Raw genomic sequence first — 18,910 nt, forward strand, 5'->3', positions numbered from 1 at the left:
CATCATTTTGTCTCAATAGCATTCGCTATGCAAAATTTTACTCAATCAGACAAATATTGAGAGTTTGGTGTATTATTTACAAAAAATCGGACGAAATTATATATGAGAGCTATATCTAAATCTGAACCGATTTCAACAAAACTTCGCATACATTTAGTGCATCATTCACAAAAAATTGGACTAAATTATATATGGGAGCTATAACTAAATCTGATCCGATTTCAACAAAACTTCGCATACAATAGTCTGGACCTAATTCAGTATTCTGTGCAAAATTTTGTGCCAATCGGACAAATATTAGGAGTTTGATGCATCATTCACATAAAATCGGACGAAACTATATATGGAAGCTATATCTAAATCTGAACCGGTTTTAACTAAACTTCGCAGACATCGGTCTTGATCTAAATCAGTACTCTGTGCAAAATTTTTTCCCAATCGGACAAATATTGGAAGTTTGGTGTATCATTCACTAAAAAATCGTACGAAACTATATATGGGAGCTACATCTAAATCTGAACCGATTTTAACAAAACTTTGCAGACATCAGTCTGGACCTAATTCAGAACTCTGTGCAAAATTTTGAGTCAATCGGACAATATTGAAAGGTTGGTGAATCATTCACATAAAATCGGACCCCTATATATATGGGAGCTATATCTAAATCTGAACCGATTCCAACAAAACCGAACCGATTCCGCACACATAAGCATGGACCTTACTAAGTGCGCTGTGCAAAATTTCGTCCCAATCGGACAAATATTGGGAGTTTGGTTCATCATTTACATCAAATCGGACAAAAATATATATGGTAGCTATATCTAAAACTGAACCGATTCTTCCCAATTTCAATAGGGATCGTCCTTGGGCCAAATAAGTGAACTGTGCCAAATTTCATCCAAATCGGATCATAAATACGACTTGTACTTTGTTAACAAAAATACATGGACGGATAGACAGACGGACGGGCAGACGGACATGCGAAAATCGACTCAGAAAGTGATTCTATGCATATTCTCAAAAGGAACCATATGTCCTATTCTTTAAAAAGACTACGCCTTGCGAGGCCTTCAAAAAATATTCTTAAAAAATTCTACGCCTTGTAAGGACTCCAAAAATATTCTTTAAAAAATATTTTAAAAAATCACTGTGTTATAATACACTGCAAAACTTTTTTATGTTAGGCTTTGACAAAAGGAAATATTTTTTTTTCAATTTTCCAAAAATATATCCGTAACAGAGCTTTATCTTTTCTCAAAATATATTTGTTCATGTTATCAATTCGATATTTGCAAAAGTTTATTGTATTATTGTCCGGAAACACTTAGCAATTTTTGAAAATAAATACAATAAAAGTGGCGCCCGATTATCGTTCACATGCAAGCGCGCCGACATTCACAAATCTATGCAATTCACCATTAGACAAGAGCAAAACACAAAAACAATAAAAAAACTGCAACAACACTAATAGTTTATGGTGCGGCAGACACTTGTACTGACGTTTTGTGCTAGCCAACAATATTGCATTTGTTTCGTTTTTTTGTAGTTCGTATCGAAATAAAATACAAAAAATAAAACCGAAACAAATTGTAGGAAAAACTTTCTAATGAAACTTTTTTCCAGTAGTTTGGAAAAGCAATTGAATTTTTTTGAGAGAGATGAGACGGAGTAGGAGCAGAAAATCTGTAAAAAGTTTAGGAGGAAACAAAATCTTCAATGGGATATAATTTAGAAAAAGAAACTGGATTTATTTTCAAAAATTAATTTTATGTTTGTTACTTTTTTCAAAAATATATATCCCGAACACCAAAAAAAACAATACACAACGCGTTTTCCGTAAGAAAAAAAATTTAACGTATCTCGGCCTTTGTTTCGTTACGCTTTCAAAATATTGCCTGAACGGTTTGTTGTGGGTGAGAAGTGAACGGATTTTTCAATTAGAATTTTGTTTGTGAAAATTAAAAACTCATTTCTCTCATTTGAGAATCTTTTGTGGAAATCGATCTCTTTGTTTTTCATTTCGGGAAATTTTTTTGTTTTCGTGAAAATTATGCTATGCCTGATTAGCCATTTCAAAAAGAAGAGTCGATCTCTTGGTGTGGCCCCCCTTGAGACAGAGAGAGAGAGAGAGGACGCATGAGAGAATTGTGACAAAGTTAATTGTGTTGTCTTTCTGTCTGCTGCCACTGTTTTCATTGTTTATGTTTATTTATTTTTAGGCAAAGACAAAATCAAACATCGGTTTTCTATTTTTTTTTCGGAAAATAAATGTTTTTCTTAATTTCTCCCCTTTTAAGAAAACATTTAGCAAGAATGTTTGATGTGCGTTCTATTAGCCTGCGGCAGCGGGAAGTTATTTGTGTCACTCGGTTTTTGGTGTTTTATTTTTGGAAATAACAAAAAATTGCACTAATTAGGCACAGTGGGTTGGGGAAGACCAAAAACAGAAGTGATATATATCAGGGTGTAATGGAATAATTAAAAATGGAAAAGGACGACGAAAACAGGCGAATGTTGATTTCTTGTCTTTGGCGGCTCTATCTAAAAAGTTATGAGCGAAATTTTTGAGAAATATTCAGATGTGAACAAATTTTGCCTTATAATATTTACTTTACGGTCCAAGATAATATTGATAAAAACTTACAAAAACTCGAGATAGAAAAATGATACGTGTTAAAATATTTATTTATTTTGACATGCCATCAATAGCCGTAACCTAGATATAGGGTTAGCAGCAAACATTTCACAATGCCTTATAAAAAAATTCTCTAAAAATTCTACGACTTCGCAGGGCTTAGAAAAATATGTTTTTTGTTTTTTTTAAATCGACGCCTTCGTAGGCCATATTTTTAGAATTTTGTACGTTTTAGCCGAATTTTCATGACCATTATATGTGGTGAGGATAAACAAAATATTCGCGGAATTATTTCATTGCAGGTCCATGTTTTCAAATATCGGCCCATATAAAAAACTCTCCCAAATTTTTATATGTTTTCAGTAGTTTACCTATAGAATGGACGGAATTTTGTCATTCTGGGCAGTTGAAGGGATTTTCGGTTTCGTGACAAACTTCTTACTATGCTTCAATTTGTGTTGTATATAATATATTTTAGTCGTTAACTCCAGATTGTAAATTTTTTCTGTGCTGTGTCCGGTGGCTCGGGATAAGTAGCTTTACCAATTTTGGCCGCAACAGAAATCTAGCTCTATAGTAAATTTGGTACCGTTTATTTCCAGTTCACCCAAATTCAAATTTAGTACACATAGTATATTTATATATCGATATATCACCACACTGTGGTACAGGGTATTATGACTTTGTGAATATGTTTGTAACAGGCAAAAGGAATCGAGATAGACACATGGTTCCTTTTGAGAATACGCATAGAATCCGTCCGTATGTCTGTCCATGTTCAATTGTAATTAAAGTACAGGTCGCATTTATGATTCGAATTGGATGAAATTTGGCACAGCTCATTTATTTGGCCCAAGGACGAACCCTATTGAAATTGAGAAAAATCGTAAGTTTCGAGAAAATCGGTTCAGATTTAGATATAGCTGCCATATATATTTTCGTCCGATTTAAGGTAAATGGTGCACCAAAGTCAATGCGTATCTTTTAATTTTCACGAAATTTGGCACAGCGTATTGAATTACGTCAAGAATGATGTGTTTTCAGTTTCATGAAAATCGGTTCAGATTATGATATAGCTCCCATGAATATTTTCGTCCGATTTAAGGTAAATGGTGTACCAATGTACCTATATATCCTTCAATTTGTACGAAATTTGGCATAGCGTACTAAATTGAGTCTAGAATGGAGTGTCTTAAGTTTCCTGAAAATCGGTTCAGATTAAGATATAGCTCCCATGAATATTTTCGTCCGATTTAAGGTAAATGGTGTACCAATGTACCTATATATCCTTGAGTCTAGAATGGTGTGTCTTAAGTTTCGAGAAAATCGGTTCAGATTTAGATATAGCTCCCATATATATTTTCCTCCGATTTAACCAAATTAAACCTAGAATAACCTATATTGGATTATGTAAAATGTGTGCATATGTTGATATATATGCTCTATATTTTCCTGTGAGTTCATGCAAATTGTACACCAAATAATAACCGTTTCTCCCATCGGGATAAATTTTGAACAGCATACCAAATGGTTGCTCAAATACGTCCAGATTTACATAAAGATCCAATACATAATTGTGCTCGATTTCATACAAATGGTACACCAAAGAACCCAAGTCCGTTCGATTGACATGCAATTTTTCATAGATTTCAGAATGGTATGTGTATAGGTTGTTTTAAATTAGTTCAAATATCTATGTAGTCCACACATTTGATTTCGTCACTTCTTCAGGATATCATACATTACTACTTTCCTTACTGATTTTAATATAGATAAGTTCTTATCAAAGAGTTTACTATTTGTGGGGAGTTACCTGACCTCATCTTCGGATTTAATGTAGGTTCGGTTAAAAATATTAAGATCAATGGATAAAATCAGATACCGCATTCACTTTATATGAAATTGACAACATTTGAAAATGTTTACCTCTAGAATGGAAGAACCAGAAGAAGTGGACCATTGGGTTCCAACTTCAGACTGTATATAGGTGTGGTAAACTATTACAATGTTAAGAGTTTGTATCAAATCGGAACTATGTGGGAGAAATTTCACAAAGTTTGTCCCATATTCGGATCAGAATTTGATAAAAAAGTACGTCCAATAAAACATGGGATCTAAAACCAATATTTCGATGAGGACAGTGTTGAGAATTTGGTGTAATGTTGACCAGTATATCTTTTGAGATTCCGATATGTGAAGTTGCAGTCATTCCGATTATTTATGAAATTTAATTTATTTCGAAGATGTCACTGGTAATTTTTTGCAAAGAGCAATCAATATGATTTGAAAATGTACCAAATCGGATTCAAAAATATACCTCTTATTATCCATTTGAGTACTAACTTCTAGGCTCACTTCAATCTATCCACCCTAATATACCGAAAAACAAAAATACCACCTTAAGAAATCAATTAAACAAAAGCTCCCCCAAAAATATCCACTTGTTACGGAGAAAAATGTTATAGACGACACATTTTTGATCTATGCATGCCCGCCAGAAAAACCAGCCACAGCAGTAACATAATTTTAATGAAATATATTTTTTGGTTTCATTTTTTTTCCTCTTGGAAACTGTTCAGTACAAACCTATAAAAAATCGACAAAAAACAACAGCGTCACACGCCCAAATGGATGGATGCAACCAAATTCAAATCAATTTATAATGGATGATCAGACAGACGTCCGAATAATATTTCATGAAAGCAGATGTTCGGTTGTGGCTTTTGGGCATTGAATGAAAGCATTGAATAAATAATATATATGTATGTGTATATGCACATATATCACCAATTTGGAAAATAAATTATAATAGTTTAATTAAAATACAATCAATCAATCAATGAATCGACGGACGGGAAAGCGCGCACATTGCAAAGGTGGAAAATTGCCAAGGGAGCGCGAGTGTGGTTAACGCCAAAATTTTTAAATGATTGATTTTTGATAATTTAATAATAAATTTCAACATTTTCAGGTTGTATAAAAAATTTGAATATTTCTAACAAGTTCAAACCCCTTAATAGGCCTACATAAATATACACTATAAGCATATTATATTTCCTAATTTTCAAAATTCGCAACATTTATGCCAGCCACTGTATTTTCTTTAAACACTATCTGACTAACAATGTGACGAATTCTACAAAAATGTATTTTCCCACGATATAAAAAAATTAGCAACAAAATAAAGAAAATTAAAAAAAAAAACTAACAATAAAGCATTTTCATTACGACAAAAGCAATAAATAATAATAAAATTTATTTTTGTTGTTTTCCCTACCAAAAGTCTATTTTTAACTCACATTAATTTCCGACAGACGTTTCTCCAACTCGTCGACAGATTTACGATCCACTGGGCGGGCAATTAAATCATTGATACGTTTAAGGCCTTTAACAATTAATTCTTCCAAATTGACACCTTTCATGCTGACGACCTTCTTGTCCAACGATGAATAAGGTGAATCGGATGATGAGGCAGCAGTTGAGGCAGGACAGACTTTTGATCTGAAAAAAATTGTCAACAAAATATTAAATCTCGTGAGCAACACTCTTGGAATTTTTTTGTCATGATTTCTCTTCATATTTACTTTGATTGTTGGACTTCACGGAATTTCTCGCGCAAAATAATTTGACTCTTCATAACGACACGCGACAGAGAACCCTGTTTGCCATGCGTTTCCAAAACCAATGAATCGCCCTGTGAGATGAGGGTGGCAGCATCGGGTGCTATCAGCATTTTGAGATCTTCAACGGCTCTGTAATAAGAGGGAGGAAATTGAAATCAGTTCATAAAGTTTGAAAATAATTCTCCTGGAGATATTCTAAATGGAATCTTTTTTGCATAGACAGTTCTTATAGATGTTTCCTTATATAAAAGACCAGAAGTCGATCTATACCAGACCAATATAACCCTTATAGACTTAGTCGTTTTCCTACAGAAATTCTGCAGAGGACCAACATTTGTCCTATAGCAGACGTAGAGGCCTTCTTATAATACGCCCCAAGGGCATGGAATCCGCTAATCAGTTTTTGTTTAGAGAACTAGAGGTCTTCGTATAACATACCTAAAATTATTCTGTATAAGACCTAGAAATTTTCCCTTAGAATATCTATCTGTAGAAGACCTGGAAAAAGCACTTCTATATTCCTAGGGGTATTATTTATCAATTATTTATTTATCCATAAGGTAGATATACGAAGAAGGTAGACCAGAAGTTATCCTTGAGGTAACTTACTTAATCGTTCATTAGAGTTTCTACAGTTCTTCGTCCAATCTTCTACAAATCTTCCTGAAAACTATCCGTAAAGTAGATATACGAAGAAGGTAGACCAGATGTTATCATTGAGGTAACTTACTTAATCGTTTTCTACAAATCTTCCTGTATTAGACCCAGAAGTCTCATATGGACCTCTTGAGGCATGTCTATAGAAGAACGTACATCTATAAAAGAGCTTTAGAGGTTTCGTCAACCATAAGCGAGCTTCAGAATGTCGTATATCTTTAGAAGACCTTCAGAAAGTCTTCAAGCTATAAAAGAGTATTAATGGGATTTCTAGGTATTGGCGAGCTTCAAAAAGTCTTATTGTCTAAAAGAAGAACTACAGAAATAAATATAGTTTTAGAAGATTTCAAGAAGGTCTTCTAGAGAGCTTCAGAAAGACTTCTAGCTATAGAAGAACTTCAGAATCTTTACCTTTATATGAACTGCAAAAGGTTCGCTAATTCAGCAAGAACTGATGAACGTCTTCTTGCTACGCAAATTTTTAGAAGGTCTCTTAGGTATAGGAGAGCATGATAGGGACTCTACTGCTTTACACAATGAGCTGAGGTTCGATATAAAAGGAACGTCTAGCTATAAATGATCCGAGAAAGAATTTTTGAAGGTCTTCAAGGACTTCGTAAGGTCTACATTGTGCTGAGGTTTAAAAAGAACTTCAGAAGACCTGCCAACTATAAAAGAGCTGCAGTAGGTTCGTAAGGCATACACTAATGAACTAGTTCTAGCTAGGAAGAATTTCAGAAGAGCTTCCAGGTATGTGGGAGATTTATAAGTGCTTCAAAATACAGTAAAATTCCAGAAGACATTCTAGATTTTAAAGGACTTCTACCTTTAGAAAAAAAAAATCTGAAAGTCTCCTAGATATAAATAAGGGTTTCTAGAGCTCCAAAAAGTCTTACATGTATAGAAAGCTTTTGAAGGTATTCTAGCTATATAAAGGATTTAGAAAGAATTCATTAATCTCAAGAAGTTGTCCTAGGTATGGAATAGGTCAGCAGAAGGTCGACTTAAGTCTGCATAAAAGGCCTAAGGGATAAGGGGTATTCTGTAAGAAATATATGATGGACATCTATTAAACGAGGAAGTGGGACGAGTTTCATTTATCTGAGATGGTTCTGAGAGGGTCTCTTATATATAACGAAGGCATGAGTAGGATTTGTATGACTTTTGAAGATATTCTAGCTATAGAGGGGCTTCAGTAATAATTAATATTCTAGGAAATCTTCGGACCTTAGGAGGTCTTCTAGGGGAACGGAGGAAGTTTTCTATAGAATATCTGCTGTTGTCTTCTGTTAAAAAATGACCATAGATGAGGTTTCATTTGACTCATACTTCTTTATATATAGACGCCCTTTATGATAATTATTCTGTCCAATTAAAGCGGAGAGACCCTCTCTTCTATTTATAAATGGTCTAAGGAGGTATTCGAAGCATAGGAGAGTTTCTGAAACAATGGATAGGCTTCAAAAATAATTATATTATAGCAAATCTCCAAAAGGTGTTTTAGATACAGAGAACCCGAGGACATCTTGCATAAGATATAAGCGTATTTTGTTTGTAGAAGATCTATGTTGGTGTTCTATTAAAAGAGGACCATGAGAGGAGTTCCTTTTATAGACGAATATGTGCCATTTATCAATGGAAGACATAAGGTGGGATTGTTCTATATACAGGAGCTATGAATGTTTTTATAAGTAATGCAAACCTGAGAAGATCTCCTAAAGACAGAAAATCAGAGGAGGTCTTTTATATTTGAGAGACCTCCTCATATTTCTTATAATTTTCTATTTATAGAGAGATTTTTTTGTTTAATAAGGCCGCGAAGACCTTCTTTCTATAAAAGACTTGGGTATATCTTCAATTTACTGAGGCTGCGAAAATGTATATTCTATTTGAAGAAGACCTAAGAAGGTCTACAAAATACCTGATGATGATAACTCCTATCTAAATTTGAGGTACTATCGATAAACCAATCGATATCGATATCAAAACTAATATTTGCAGTTATCAGGATCAGAAGATCTAAACTTTAAGAAGGCCTTGAGAATTTTTTATTTCAATAGATGCCCTAAAAGGATAGAGAAGACCTTAAAGCAGGTCCCACAGCGGTATAAGACCAGTGTGAGATAAGGACCTAAATATTACCTAAATATTACCTTCTATCCATAGAACCTTAAGTTTGTTCTGAAAACGGCTGCAGAAAACCTAAAGCAGGCCACATTTATTAAGAAGGCTGGTTGATATATTTTCATTATACGAAGACCTAGAGAGGCCTGTGGTCTATAAAAACATTCTCAGATTTATTGTATAAATAGAAAAGGACCGAGGAAAGTTTACAGCAGGCTCTTTATCTGTAGGATGCAGGCGGAAGGTATTTATATATCAAGAAGACCTCTGGAATTGGCTCTATCTATAGAACTTTTAGGATATTTAAGAGGCCTTTCTTTTGCGCCCACGATGTACTTTTAAATATTTTATAGTCCTATCTTTTCTATTTATATTAGTGTTTTCGGATGTACTTACCTTTCACTCTCAGTGTTCTTTTCAATTTTCTCCTTCGTCTTATCCAAACGCATCATCATATATTTGGCATTCTTTTCGAATTCTGTAACTCTCTGTTCCAGAGAACCGCCACCACTGGCAAATTGTGAACTTGGCACTTCGGAATAGGGACTTTTTAGGGTTATATTTGAATCATCCATGGATGGTGATTGTGGCAAGATTTTGTTGGAGAAGGAATTGGGTTTCTTCGTGGTGGGGGTTTCGATGCGACTCTATGTGGGAAAGCAAATAATAAAGAAAGGAAGATTAGGTAAATTATTTATACAAACAAATTTCAATCTGGAGGTCCTTAGACCATCAGGAGTAAAGTGTAAATTATTTTTATTTTACATTGAAAATAATAACAACAATTTTTTCTAATTAATAACAAAGTCTCAACATGTTTCGATTTGGATTCAACATATTTGATGTTGTAGCAACATGTTTCAATATTGTATCAACAAGTTTATAATTTGTAGCAACATGTTTCAACGTACAGTTAAGAAAACTTGGGAATCTTTAAAAAATTGTGTTATTAATATTATAAGTTAATTGATTTCCTATTAAGGACTATTAAGGATTTGTATAAAACCAAATACATCACATATTCCGATGTTGAGTCAACATGTTTTTATTTTATAAATTATGTGTCAATAAGAAATATGGCGATTTTTTATAAAAATTAGTAGAGTAGAACGTCAGAATTCTCGTCATTAGTTCAAGTGGCTTAAATATTTTTGACTCAATATAAAAAATAACAATGAGAGCGAAATTATCAGAAATGTACACAAATTTCTAAGGATATGTTTTTATTGTTGTACCTCTGACAACTACCAGAGATCGTCAGTTTTGGAAAATGTATGCCAAAATTAGAAGCAATTGAAACTATATAATCAAGGATATGGTTTCTGAGACCTTTCAGACTACCATTTATTTCACAAAGAAAACTATGAAAATTATATTTTGTATGAAAAACAAATTGTCAACATCTTCAGATGTTATGTCAACATGTTTGACTATTGTTTCAACACGTATACATGTTGCCGCAACATATCTCAATTTTGAATCAATAATAAACTTATTAAATATGAAGAATTCGTTCCGCAGTATCATCGCTATTCGTTCAAGAGACTCTAAATAGGTTTTACTTGTCTTAGATTTGCTTTATTCCATCAGCAAATGTTGTCCCAACATGTTGCACAATATATCACGCATGTGTAAAGTTGATACAACATGTTCAAATGTTGCCTCAACAAAGGAAATATTAATTTGCCTTCTTTCCGAACAAAATCATCTTAATCTACAAATACCATACCGTATCACTATCCGAATCAAGAGGTTGAGTCATTTCCATTGAAAATCTCGGTATATCTTCGTCATCGGAAAAGACCAAAGGCTCAACTTCAAAACTTAAATCCTTGTCGGGATTATAGAAACTGTTGCGGGCCTCCTGTTCAGCCATGCTATTGTCCAGCTCTTCCATGGCAATTTGTAGTTGACGCCATCTCTTCGCTTTGGGTTGTTTGAAAATACCACTTGTTTTGGCATCACCTTCCTCTTCGGAATCACGCAAAATATCACGTTCAGTTTCAATGCGTTTGCGTTTTTCCTCGAAGGAAATACGTTGTTTTTCCACACGCAAAATTGGTGTACTGGTGTGACTTGGCCCCAACCGTAATTCTACATCTTCATTTTTATTTAGTTCTTCTTCTTCGGGTACGGGCCTGGGAGAATCATTCAGCGATCTCTTTGATTTGGAGCGTTTAACTTCTTTGCCATCGGCATCAACACGCATTGAGGAATCAGAATCTTCGGAGAGATCAACAATTTGCACTGTTTCCACATACTCGGGTACGAAAGGTTCCACAGATTCCAAAATATTCACCGTGTCGACAATCTCACCTTGCTGAGGTTCCAAACCGGATAGCTGTACCGACATTTTGTCGTTGCCAATATTTTTCACCTTAATCTCTACCATTTGAGCTTGAGATTCACCACTCTTACGTTTGTTGGGTGGTTTAGGTGGTGGAATGTCATCACTAGAGGGCGTACCCGATGTGGTTGTATTCAAGGAAATCTGTGAGAAGAGAGCACTTGATTCAGCTAAACGGAACGTTTGTGGTGGTAATAAATCTGGCAAGACTTGGCCACTAGTAGTTTGTGTATGCGATTGTTGTTGTTGTGGCAGTTGATGAGATTGCTGCTGATCTTTTATTGGACCCACCTGTGCTAATTGTTGTCCCGAGGAATTTTGTGATGATGAGGAGGTATCACTGACCTCCTTGGTGGGTGAATTGGAGGAGGGTGTGCGAGCTCTACGTTGTCTCACCGTGTCACTGACTATGACAATTTCGGTATCTTCTTCTTCACGATTTCCAGAATTATTTCCTCCTTGCTGTTGTTGTTGTTGTTGCTCCAATGTAGATTCAATTTTGTAACGTGTTTTCAATACATCCTATTCACAATTTTGTAAAATTTAAAATAATGAGGAAGAAAACAAATGGGATTTTGAAGAAAAACAATTTTCGTTTCAAATAGTTTTTGATTAATATTCCAAATAGTCTACAAAAAAAATAACTTAATTTCCAAAATAAAAAAAAAATAAGCAAAGTAGTGGAGGAGTAGAAAAAATTTAGTAAAGCCCCAAATTTCATTTCAAAACTACAAATTTGTATTGATATCAAATTTTCATAATTTTATGCAAGCCAAATAAGAGATGAGCCAAAATCTAATGATTTTTACAATAACATAACCTTTTTAAAAATAAATCCCATAAATTATTAAAATAAATATTTTTCGTTTTAATTTCTATTAAAGGTGGTGAGTTGGAGTTGTGGTGAGTTTAATCCAGATGATGGTGGTAATGGTGGATATATTTTTGATATTTCTTATATTTGGTTGAGGAGGACAATAGACAAATGGGCTCTCGGGCTATGGTAGTGGTTTTGTTGGTAGTTGTTGTGGTGGTATTGGATTATGTTGAGCCTTTAACCATTTTCGATATTTTACAGATTTCGAACTCCGTTTTTTTATTTTTAATTTGGATCTATGGATAATGACTTCAACCTATTGATTTTAATTTATTTTAATGTTATGGTATGGTGGTTGGTGATTATGGTATGATATTTGAGGTGAGTATGAATTATTTTATTATTACACAAAGAAATTGAGAGTGGTGAGTATTTGCTAACTACATATGTTAGTAATTTCTACGGGCAAAATATATAATTATTTAATTGTTAATAGTGTATTAAATAAATTAAAAAGGCATACAATTTAAAATATATATAGTTGTTAAGTATAACAGATAATAAAAACAATAAAAATCATAATTAAGAAATACCAATGTATTTCAATGTAATATCAACATGTTGAATAATTTTTACTCAACATAGAAAATAAGAAACTTGTTTGTAAATTTGAAAAGTTAATTCTTCCAATCTCTTCTCAGACAACCTGATATCATTATATTTATTATTTTCACATTAAAGGCTATTAAGGTTATATTTTGCGAAGAAAATTCTCAACACATCGTAATGTTGCATCAACATATATACATGTTGTATAAACATTTCAAAATGTTGCAGCCAGAAAACAAAATGACGTATCTTTATAAGTATCCGAAATATAGAAGATGCAATAAAGAACACAATAGAGACAATAAAAAGTTAACAATCTGAACAAAATAGCAACCATAATACAGAAAAGAATTCAAAGGCATGTATAAAATATATAAAGAAATAAACGGACTGGGTGGTTTCAAACCATATAGAAACAGTCTGGACCACTCTAACACCCTGTGCGTTCTAATGCAATAATCTTACTAATTGTTCACGCCACTTTACTCACTGTTTATCGAATGCAAGAAAGTTTTCCATACCATCAGACGTACTGATATATGGGAACCATAGAGAAAGAAGGGAGTACCCCCTTCCGCCATTGTATGCGGTTGCAAAACTCTCAGTTCTTCACAATGGGAACATAAGTCATATGCTTCCATATATATTTTCATCCGATTTCATCAAAATGATGTACCAAATAACTAAACCCGTTTCGCACCCTATCACCCCTACTCTTCGTTATTATGTTGGATGATAATGAATAAAGGCAGTTCTCAGAGAAGAAGGTTTGAAAAGTTGGAACTTGTGATTTATCTCAAGAAAACTATGGACATGAAATTTCACAAAATCTGTATACAAAATCAGATGTCAGCTACATGCAGAACAAATATTGAATAGGTTTTTTCTAAAGAATCCCTAATATGCCTCTAAATAATTACAACCATGCTTCCATGGTATACATATGTTTTTGCGTAACGTTTAGAAAGTTTGTCGATGGCTCAGAACGCTGGTCTGGTTACATTTTTGTTGCTCTGTGAACGTGTTTTCGAGTCTAAGCCGTACTGGAATAATTTTTTATTATTAGAATTTTGCCTGTAAGGGCGATTATCATTTGAATGACTTTAAAGTGATTTTTTTCTCTTTCGAGTCCAACTTAATGATTGAAGTTTTGCAACGAAAAGGAAACCAAGGTTCCCAGAGCAACACAAATGTTGCCAGACCAGTTAACGTTCTGAGTCATCAACACACTTCCTAAAAGGTTGCGCAACAACATGTGTATATCATGGGAGCAATTGTAGCTGTGTGGATTAATTAACCATCACTACAATAAAAATCTGCTTTGAAAAGGCATGTTCCTAGAGTGAAGAGAAATGTCGAACCTCGACAAACTTTTATTTAATTCACAGATGTAATTTCGCATCAATTGCGGTATAAATACAAGTTATCAACATACAACCTTTGTAAAACCACATATCCCAATATGGCTGATGAGCCGCATAATCAACGCCGAAACCCATAGCAAAACTTCGATCATTAAGCTCGACTCGAAAAAGAAAAAAAAAACGGCCTTAAAAAGAAAACAGGCTGTGCAAAGTTTGGTTCAAATCGGGCATTCTTTTCGCCTAATATTAAAATTATAAATATTGTGGGGGAACCAACTTGGTAAAGATAGCTCGTGCAAAGTTTGGTTCAAATCGGAATTTCCATTCGCCTGATATTGGATTTATAAATATTGAAAGTGTTCACCATTTGTGGGGGAAGTACCAGAAGGAGCAGACCAGTGAGGTACCATCGTCAGAATAGATTTAGGCTTGGTAAAGAATCGAATAGTTCGTTCGCATGATATTATAAAATTATTTTTTTTTTCACAATTTTGACCATTTTGTGGGGAAGATACCAGAAGGGGTGAACCAATATTCCCCATCTTCGAACTTGAACTATGTTCGGAAGAAATATATGCAAAGTTTGGATGAAATCGGTTAGTCTCTTCGAGAGTAATCGTGCGCACCAGCCGGCTAGATAGAAGGACGGACATTTGTAAATCGTCCAAAGAAACCTGGGATCTAAAGCCAACATTTCGATATTGTACATACCCATATCAATTAGACATAAAGCTGAGGATACAAATATAGCAAACAAAGTAAAAGGAACGCTTTCTTTAGAAATTCTTTCTATGGACTATTAAGGATATCGTTAGCTAAAATCCAAAAGGCGTAACTAACAAAAGCATAATTGTGTAGGAGAAGCAAAAAACTGTTTTGAATGAAAACTATAAACATGTCATGTGAAATGAAAAAGTATGGCCGGCAGGGTGATATTGCATATGACGAATAATAGACTATAATTTTTTTTTTTTTAACAAATTTAGTTATTTAGTTTAATGGCAGTCATAACAATTAAGTAAAAATTTGAATTTTTTGTTAGTTACGCCTTTTTGCATTTATAAAATAAACCCACTTGAAGTTACGTCTTTTTGTTTTTTGTTAATAGAAGCTCCTTTTTTGACCGCAGACGTGTAAAACTTTGTCAACACATGTAGTTTATTGACATTCACAATATTCATTCAAAAAGTCAATTTTCAATTTTTTGTTAGTTACGCCTTTTTGCAGTTTAGCTGACGATATATAATATCATATATACAATTTTTACTACGATAACAATTTTCATTTATGATATTGAAGAAAAATAGTAGAAATTTATAGATTATTGCAACACCATATATTTTTAATTCCTATATAATTTAATCCACGTGCATTTAATTTTCTAATTCATGGATTTTCTCTGCCAGGTTAAATATCAAATATAATCATTGACTCTCATTTACCAAATGCCAACTTTTTGCCATTACTATCAATAATTATTCATAAAAATGTGTGTTTGCACTACAACAAAAACTAAACAGTTACTAATTTATTCTCCATTTTATCCAATCGTGTTTTTGTATAAACAAAGCCACAGACATAAACACAAATAATACCAATTCGATTTTTGCAAATAAATACTGGAATTCTTGTTTTGTTTTTCGTATTTGTAAAATACACACAAAAACATTATAGAGAACCATTGGAATAAATAAACAGACCAATGGATTTACGGCCAATATAAAATGCATTCATTGTGAATTGATCAAAAAAAAAAAATGAAAACAACATGGAAATTACTTTTCAAACAAATTCCAAATTAAAGTGTTCGAATGGAAAATATTTTGGGGAAAAAATTGAAAGAAAAAAAAAACAGCAAATATAATTAAAGCAATTATTTGCTAAACTTCTCAAGATATTATATATATGAAAATTGTTGATTGAAAAAAAAAACATTGACAGAGAAATAATTACATACATATGAGAAATGCCTAAGGAATATATGTACATAAAAAATAAATCGGAATTTTATAAGATAGTATCATGCATACATATGATTCCAATATTTTCATAATTTTACTTTTGACAACATTCAGCTTTCAAAATTTATATGAGAATATCCTCATTCAAAATGTACGGACAACATGTTTCAAAAATTGCCAAATTCTTTACATTGGGCGCCATGTCCTGGTCGAATACTTGAAAGAGTTATTTAAAATGTTATATCACATAGTTATCCTGATATTTTATATTGAATATAGGGTTTTTTTCTTTGGCATTGGAGTCGGTCGCAAATTTTGCATAAAATTTCGTTGGTCGCATTTGTTTTTTTACATTAGCATTCTCCAACTGATAAATTAGAAAACCAGTAAGGAAAGTAGTAATGTCGGACGGGGCCGACTATATGATGTCCTTCACCACCATGGGTATATTTAACAGATAAATCCTAACAGACATCGCATTTTTAAAGGACCAGTAAAATGAAATTGGATCCATAAACATTTCATTGTGCAACCGTTACTAAACTTTTCATTTGGTTAGATATAGAAGCTATATCTAAGTCTGAACCGACTTCAGGAAACTTAACACACATCATTCTAGACGTAATTCATTACGCTAGAAAGATATTAAGGGACTTTGGTACATCATTTAAGCTGTGTCAAATTTCGTGCAAATCGAAAGATATTAAGGGATTTTGGTGCAGCATCCCATTAAATCGGACGAATATATATGGGAGCTATATCTAAATTTGAACCGATTTTTCCCAATTTCAATAGGGTTTGTCCTCGGGCCAAAAAAGTGACCTATGCCAAATATCATCCAAATCGGTTCATAAATGCGACCTGTACTCTGTTAACAAAAAATACATGGACGGACGGACAGACAGACAGACGGACATGCGTAAATCGACTCAGAAAGTGATTCTATGCATATTCTCAAAAGGAACCATGTGTATTTCGTTTCCTTTTGCCTGTTACAAACATATGCACAAAGAAATTAGTTAACGTTGGATGCCACTAATTCTGGGATGATAAATTATTCAGACATTGAAGTGTATAACTAATACTAACGGGTGTCTGAAGGTTATTTTTGGTCGATGTTTGATTCTTGAGGGAAGATCTTGTATATATTGAAGGCAATCATCGGTTTGTAGGTAGATGGCTATCAGGTGTATTCGAACAGAAACTTGTAGTTGGGCATCTTAGGCTTAGTTTCAAAGACATTGTCACTATGATCACTAGCATATAACTAGCACTTCGGCCTGTATTTTCGGGGAAAATGATCTATTGACGAGAGAGAAATCCAAATTTGGTTGATTGTTACAACCTATAGATGTCTGGTGTGTCGATAATCATTTCGAAAAATGTATGAGTCTTGGAAATCTTGGATATTTACACAAGTTACAAAAGTTGTTAGGTTCGACCAGTATTCATTTGGGTCTTTTGGTAAGGAATCACCAATGAAAATCAAATAGGAAACAATTTGATTGAAATACAAATTGAAGAAGGTTACAGTTATATGGGGCCTATCGTAAAAATTTGACAGATATCTATCATTTTTGGAAGGGAGATTTGCACCAAATAGACCCTCAAAGTATGAAATTACAGACAATTAACTTAGACAAAAGTGCCTAAAACCGCCCAAAATACCGAATACCGAAGGATATCATTATATGGGACATATACCAAAATGTGGACCGATATATCCCATTTGTAATATCAATCAACCTGGGAGCATTAGCAATATAAGTGCAAAATTTCAAAACTCCATCTTAAATAGTGCATGCTCTAACCAGATGTCAACAGACAGACATTCAGAAATCGACATAGTTTTATTCTAATCAAGAATATATAAACATTATGAGGTCTCTGGTGAATGTTTCGAGGTATAACTAAATGTCAAATTTAATATACACTCATTATGGTTGAATAATGTTTACAAATTTAGTTTACACTTCTGTTGTATGTGGAAGACCTATAGGTCTACTATATAGCTCAGTAGGTATTCTATTGACAACAAAAGAAAACTGGGTCATCTTTAGCCAAAAGAATACTTTGAGGTTCTCTATAGGCAATATAAGACGTGTAGGACGTTTATAGACAAGCGTAATCCTCTGGGTCTTATTAAGGCAAAATAACACCTTCAGATCTCCTTAAGTTAAAAGAAGACCTTTATATCTAGTTCTTAAAGATGAACTAGATATAAAGGTCTAGTTCATGTATTTTGTAGCCAACATATGCCTTTCATTTCCCCTAAGTCTTTAATATACAGATTAATCCTCTAGATTTTCCTTGAGTAAAAGAAGGACCCATGCCTTCTTTATATAGCCAAGAGAATATCTCTGTATCGTGGAGGATTTCAAAGACGTCAATAGGCGTTTTTGAAATCCTCCTCAGGCCATATAAGAGTTTGTAGACAATAAGAGAAAACCTCTAGGTCTTCTTAAGAGTAGGAAAAAGAAAACCTGCAGACCGTATATAGATAAGACTTCCGGGTTTTCTATAGACACTGGACACCTCTAGGACACCTTCTATAGACAATAGAACACTACGTTTTCTACCGCCAATGGAATACCTCAAAGCTTTTAAAGATAATAGAAGACTACTAGATCCTAAATGTGCAACATAAAACCTTTAGATTCACCACAGACAACAGAAGACCTACCTCAACTCTTTAGACAACAGAATACTTTTAGTTCTTGTAGAAAAAAGAATATATCCACATATTCGTTGGGCAACTGAATACCTCTAGGTC

The 18,910-nt window shown here is 33.6% G+C and overlaps 1 protein-coding gene across 1 annotated transcript in view; it reads right to left on the reverse strand.

Moving 5' to 3' along the window:
• LOC133329652 (dystrophin, isoforms A/C/F/G/H-like) overlaps positions 1-18,910 on the reverse strand; it is a 412,707-nt gene that overhangs the window by 304,794 nt on the left and 89,003 nt on the right. Inside the window, exons 7-10 of the mRNA XM_061538128.1 lie at positions 10,769-11,908; positions 9,436-9,686; positions 6,220-6,387; positions 5,935-6,136 (exon numbers count right to left, since the gene is read on the reverse strand). Of these exons, the coding sequence (XP_061394112.1) occupies positions 5,935-6,136; positions 6,220-6,387; positions 9,436-9,686; positions 10,769-11,908 (1,761 nt within the window). The remainder of the gene's footprint in view (positions 1-5,934; positions 6,137-6,219; positions 6,388-9,435; positions 9,687-10,768; positions 11,909-18,910) is intronic.

This window comes from Musca vetustissima, unplaced genomic scaffold (genome assembly GCF_032173495.1).
Source record: "Musca vetustissima isolate MV318-11 ecotype Yass unplaced genomic scaffold, APGP_CSIRO_Mvet_v1 utg4636, whole genome shotgun sequence".
Classification (NCBI taxonomy): Eukaryota; Metazoa; Arthropoda; class Insecta; order Diptera; family Muscidae; genus Musca; species Musca vetustissima.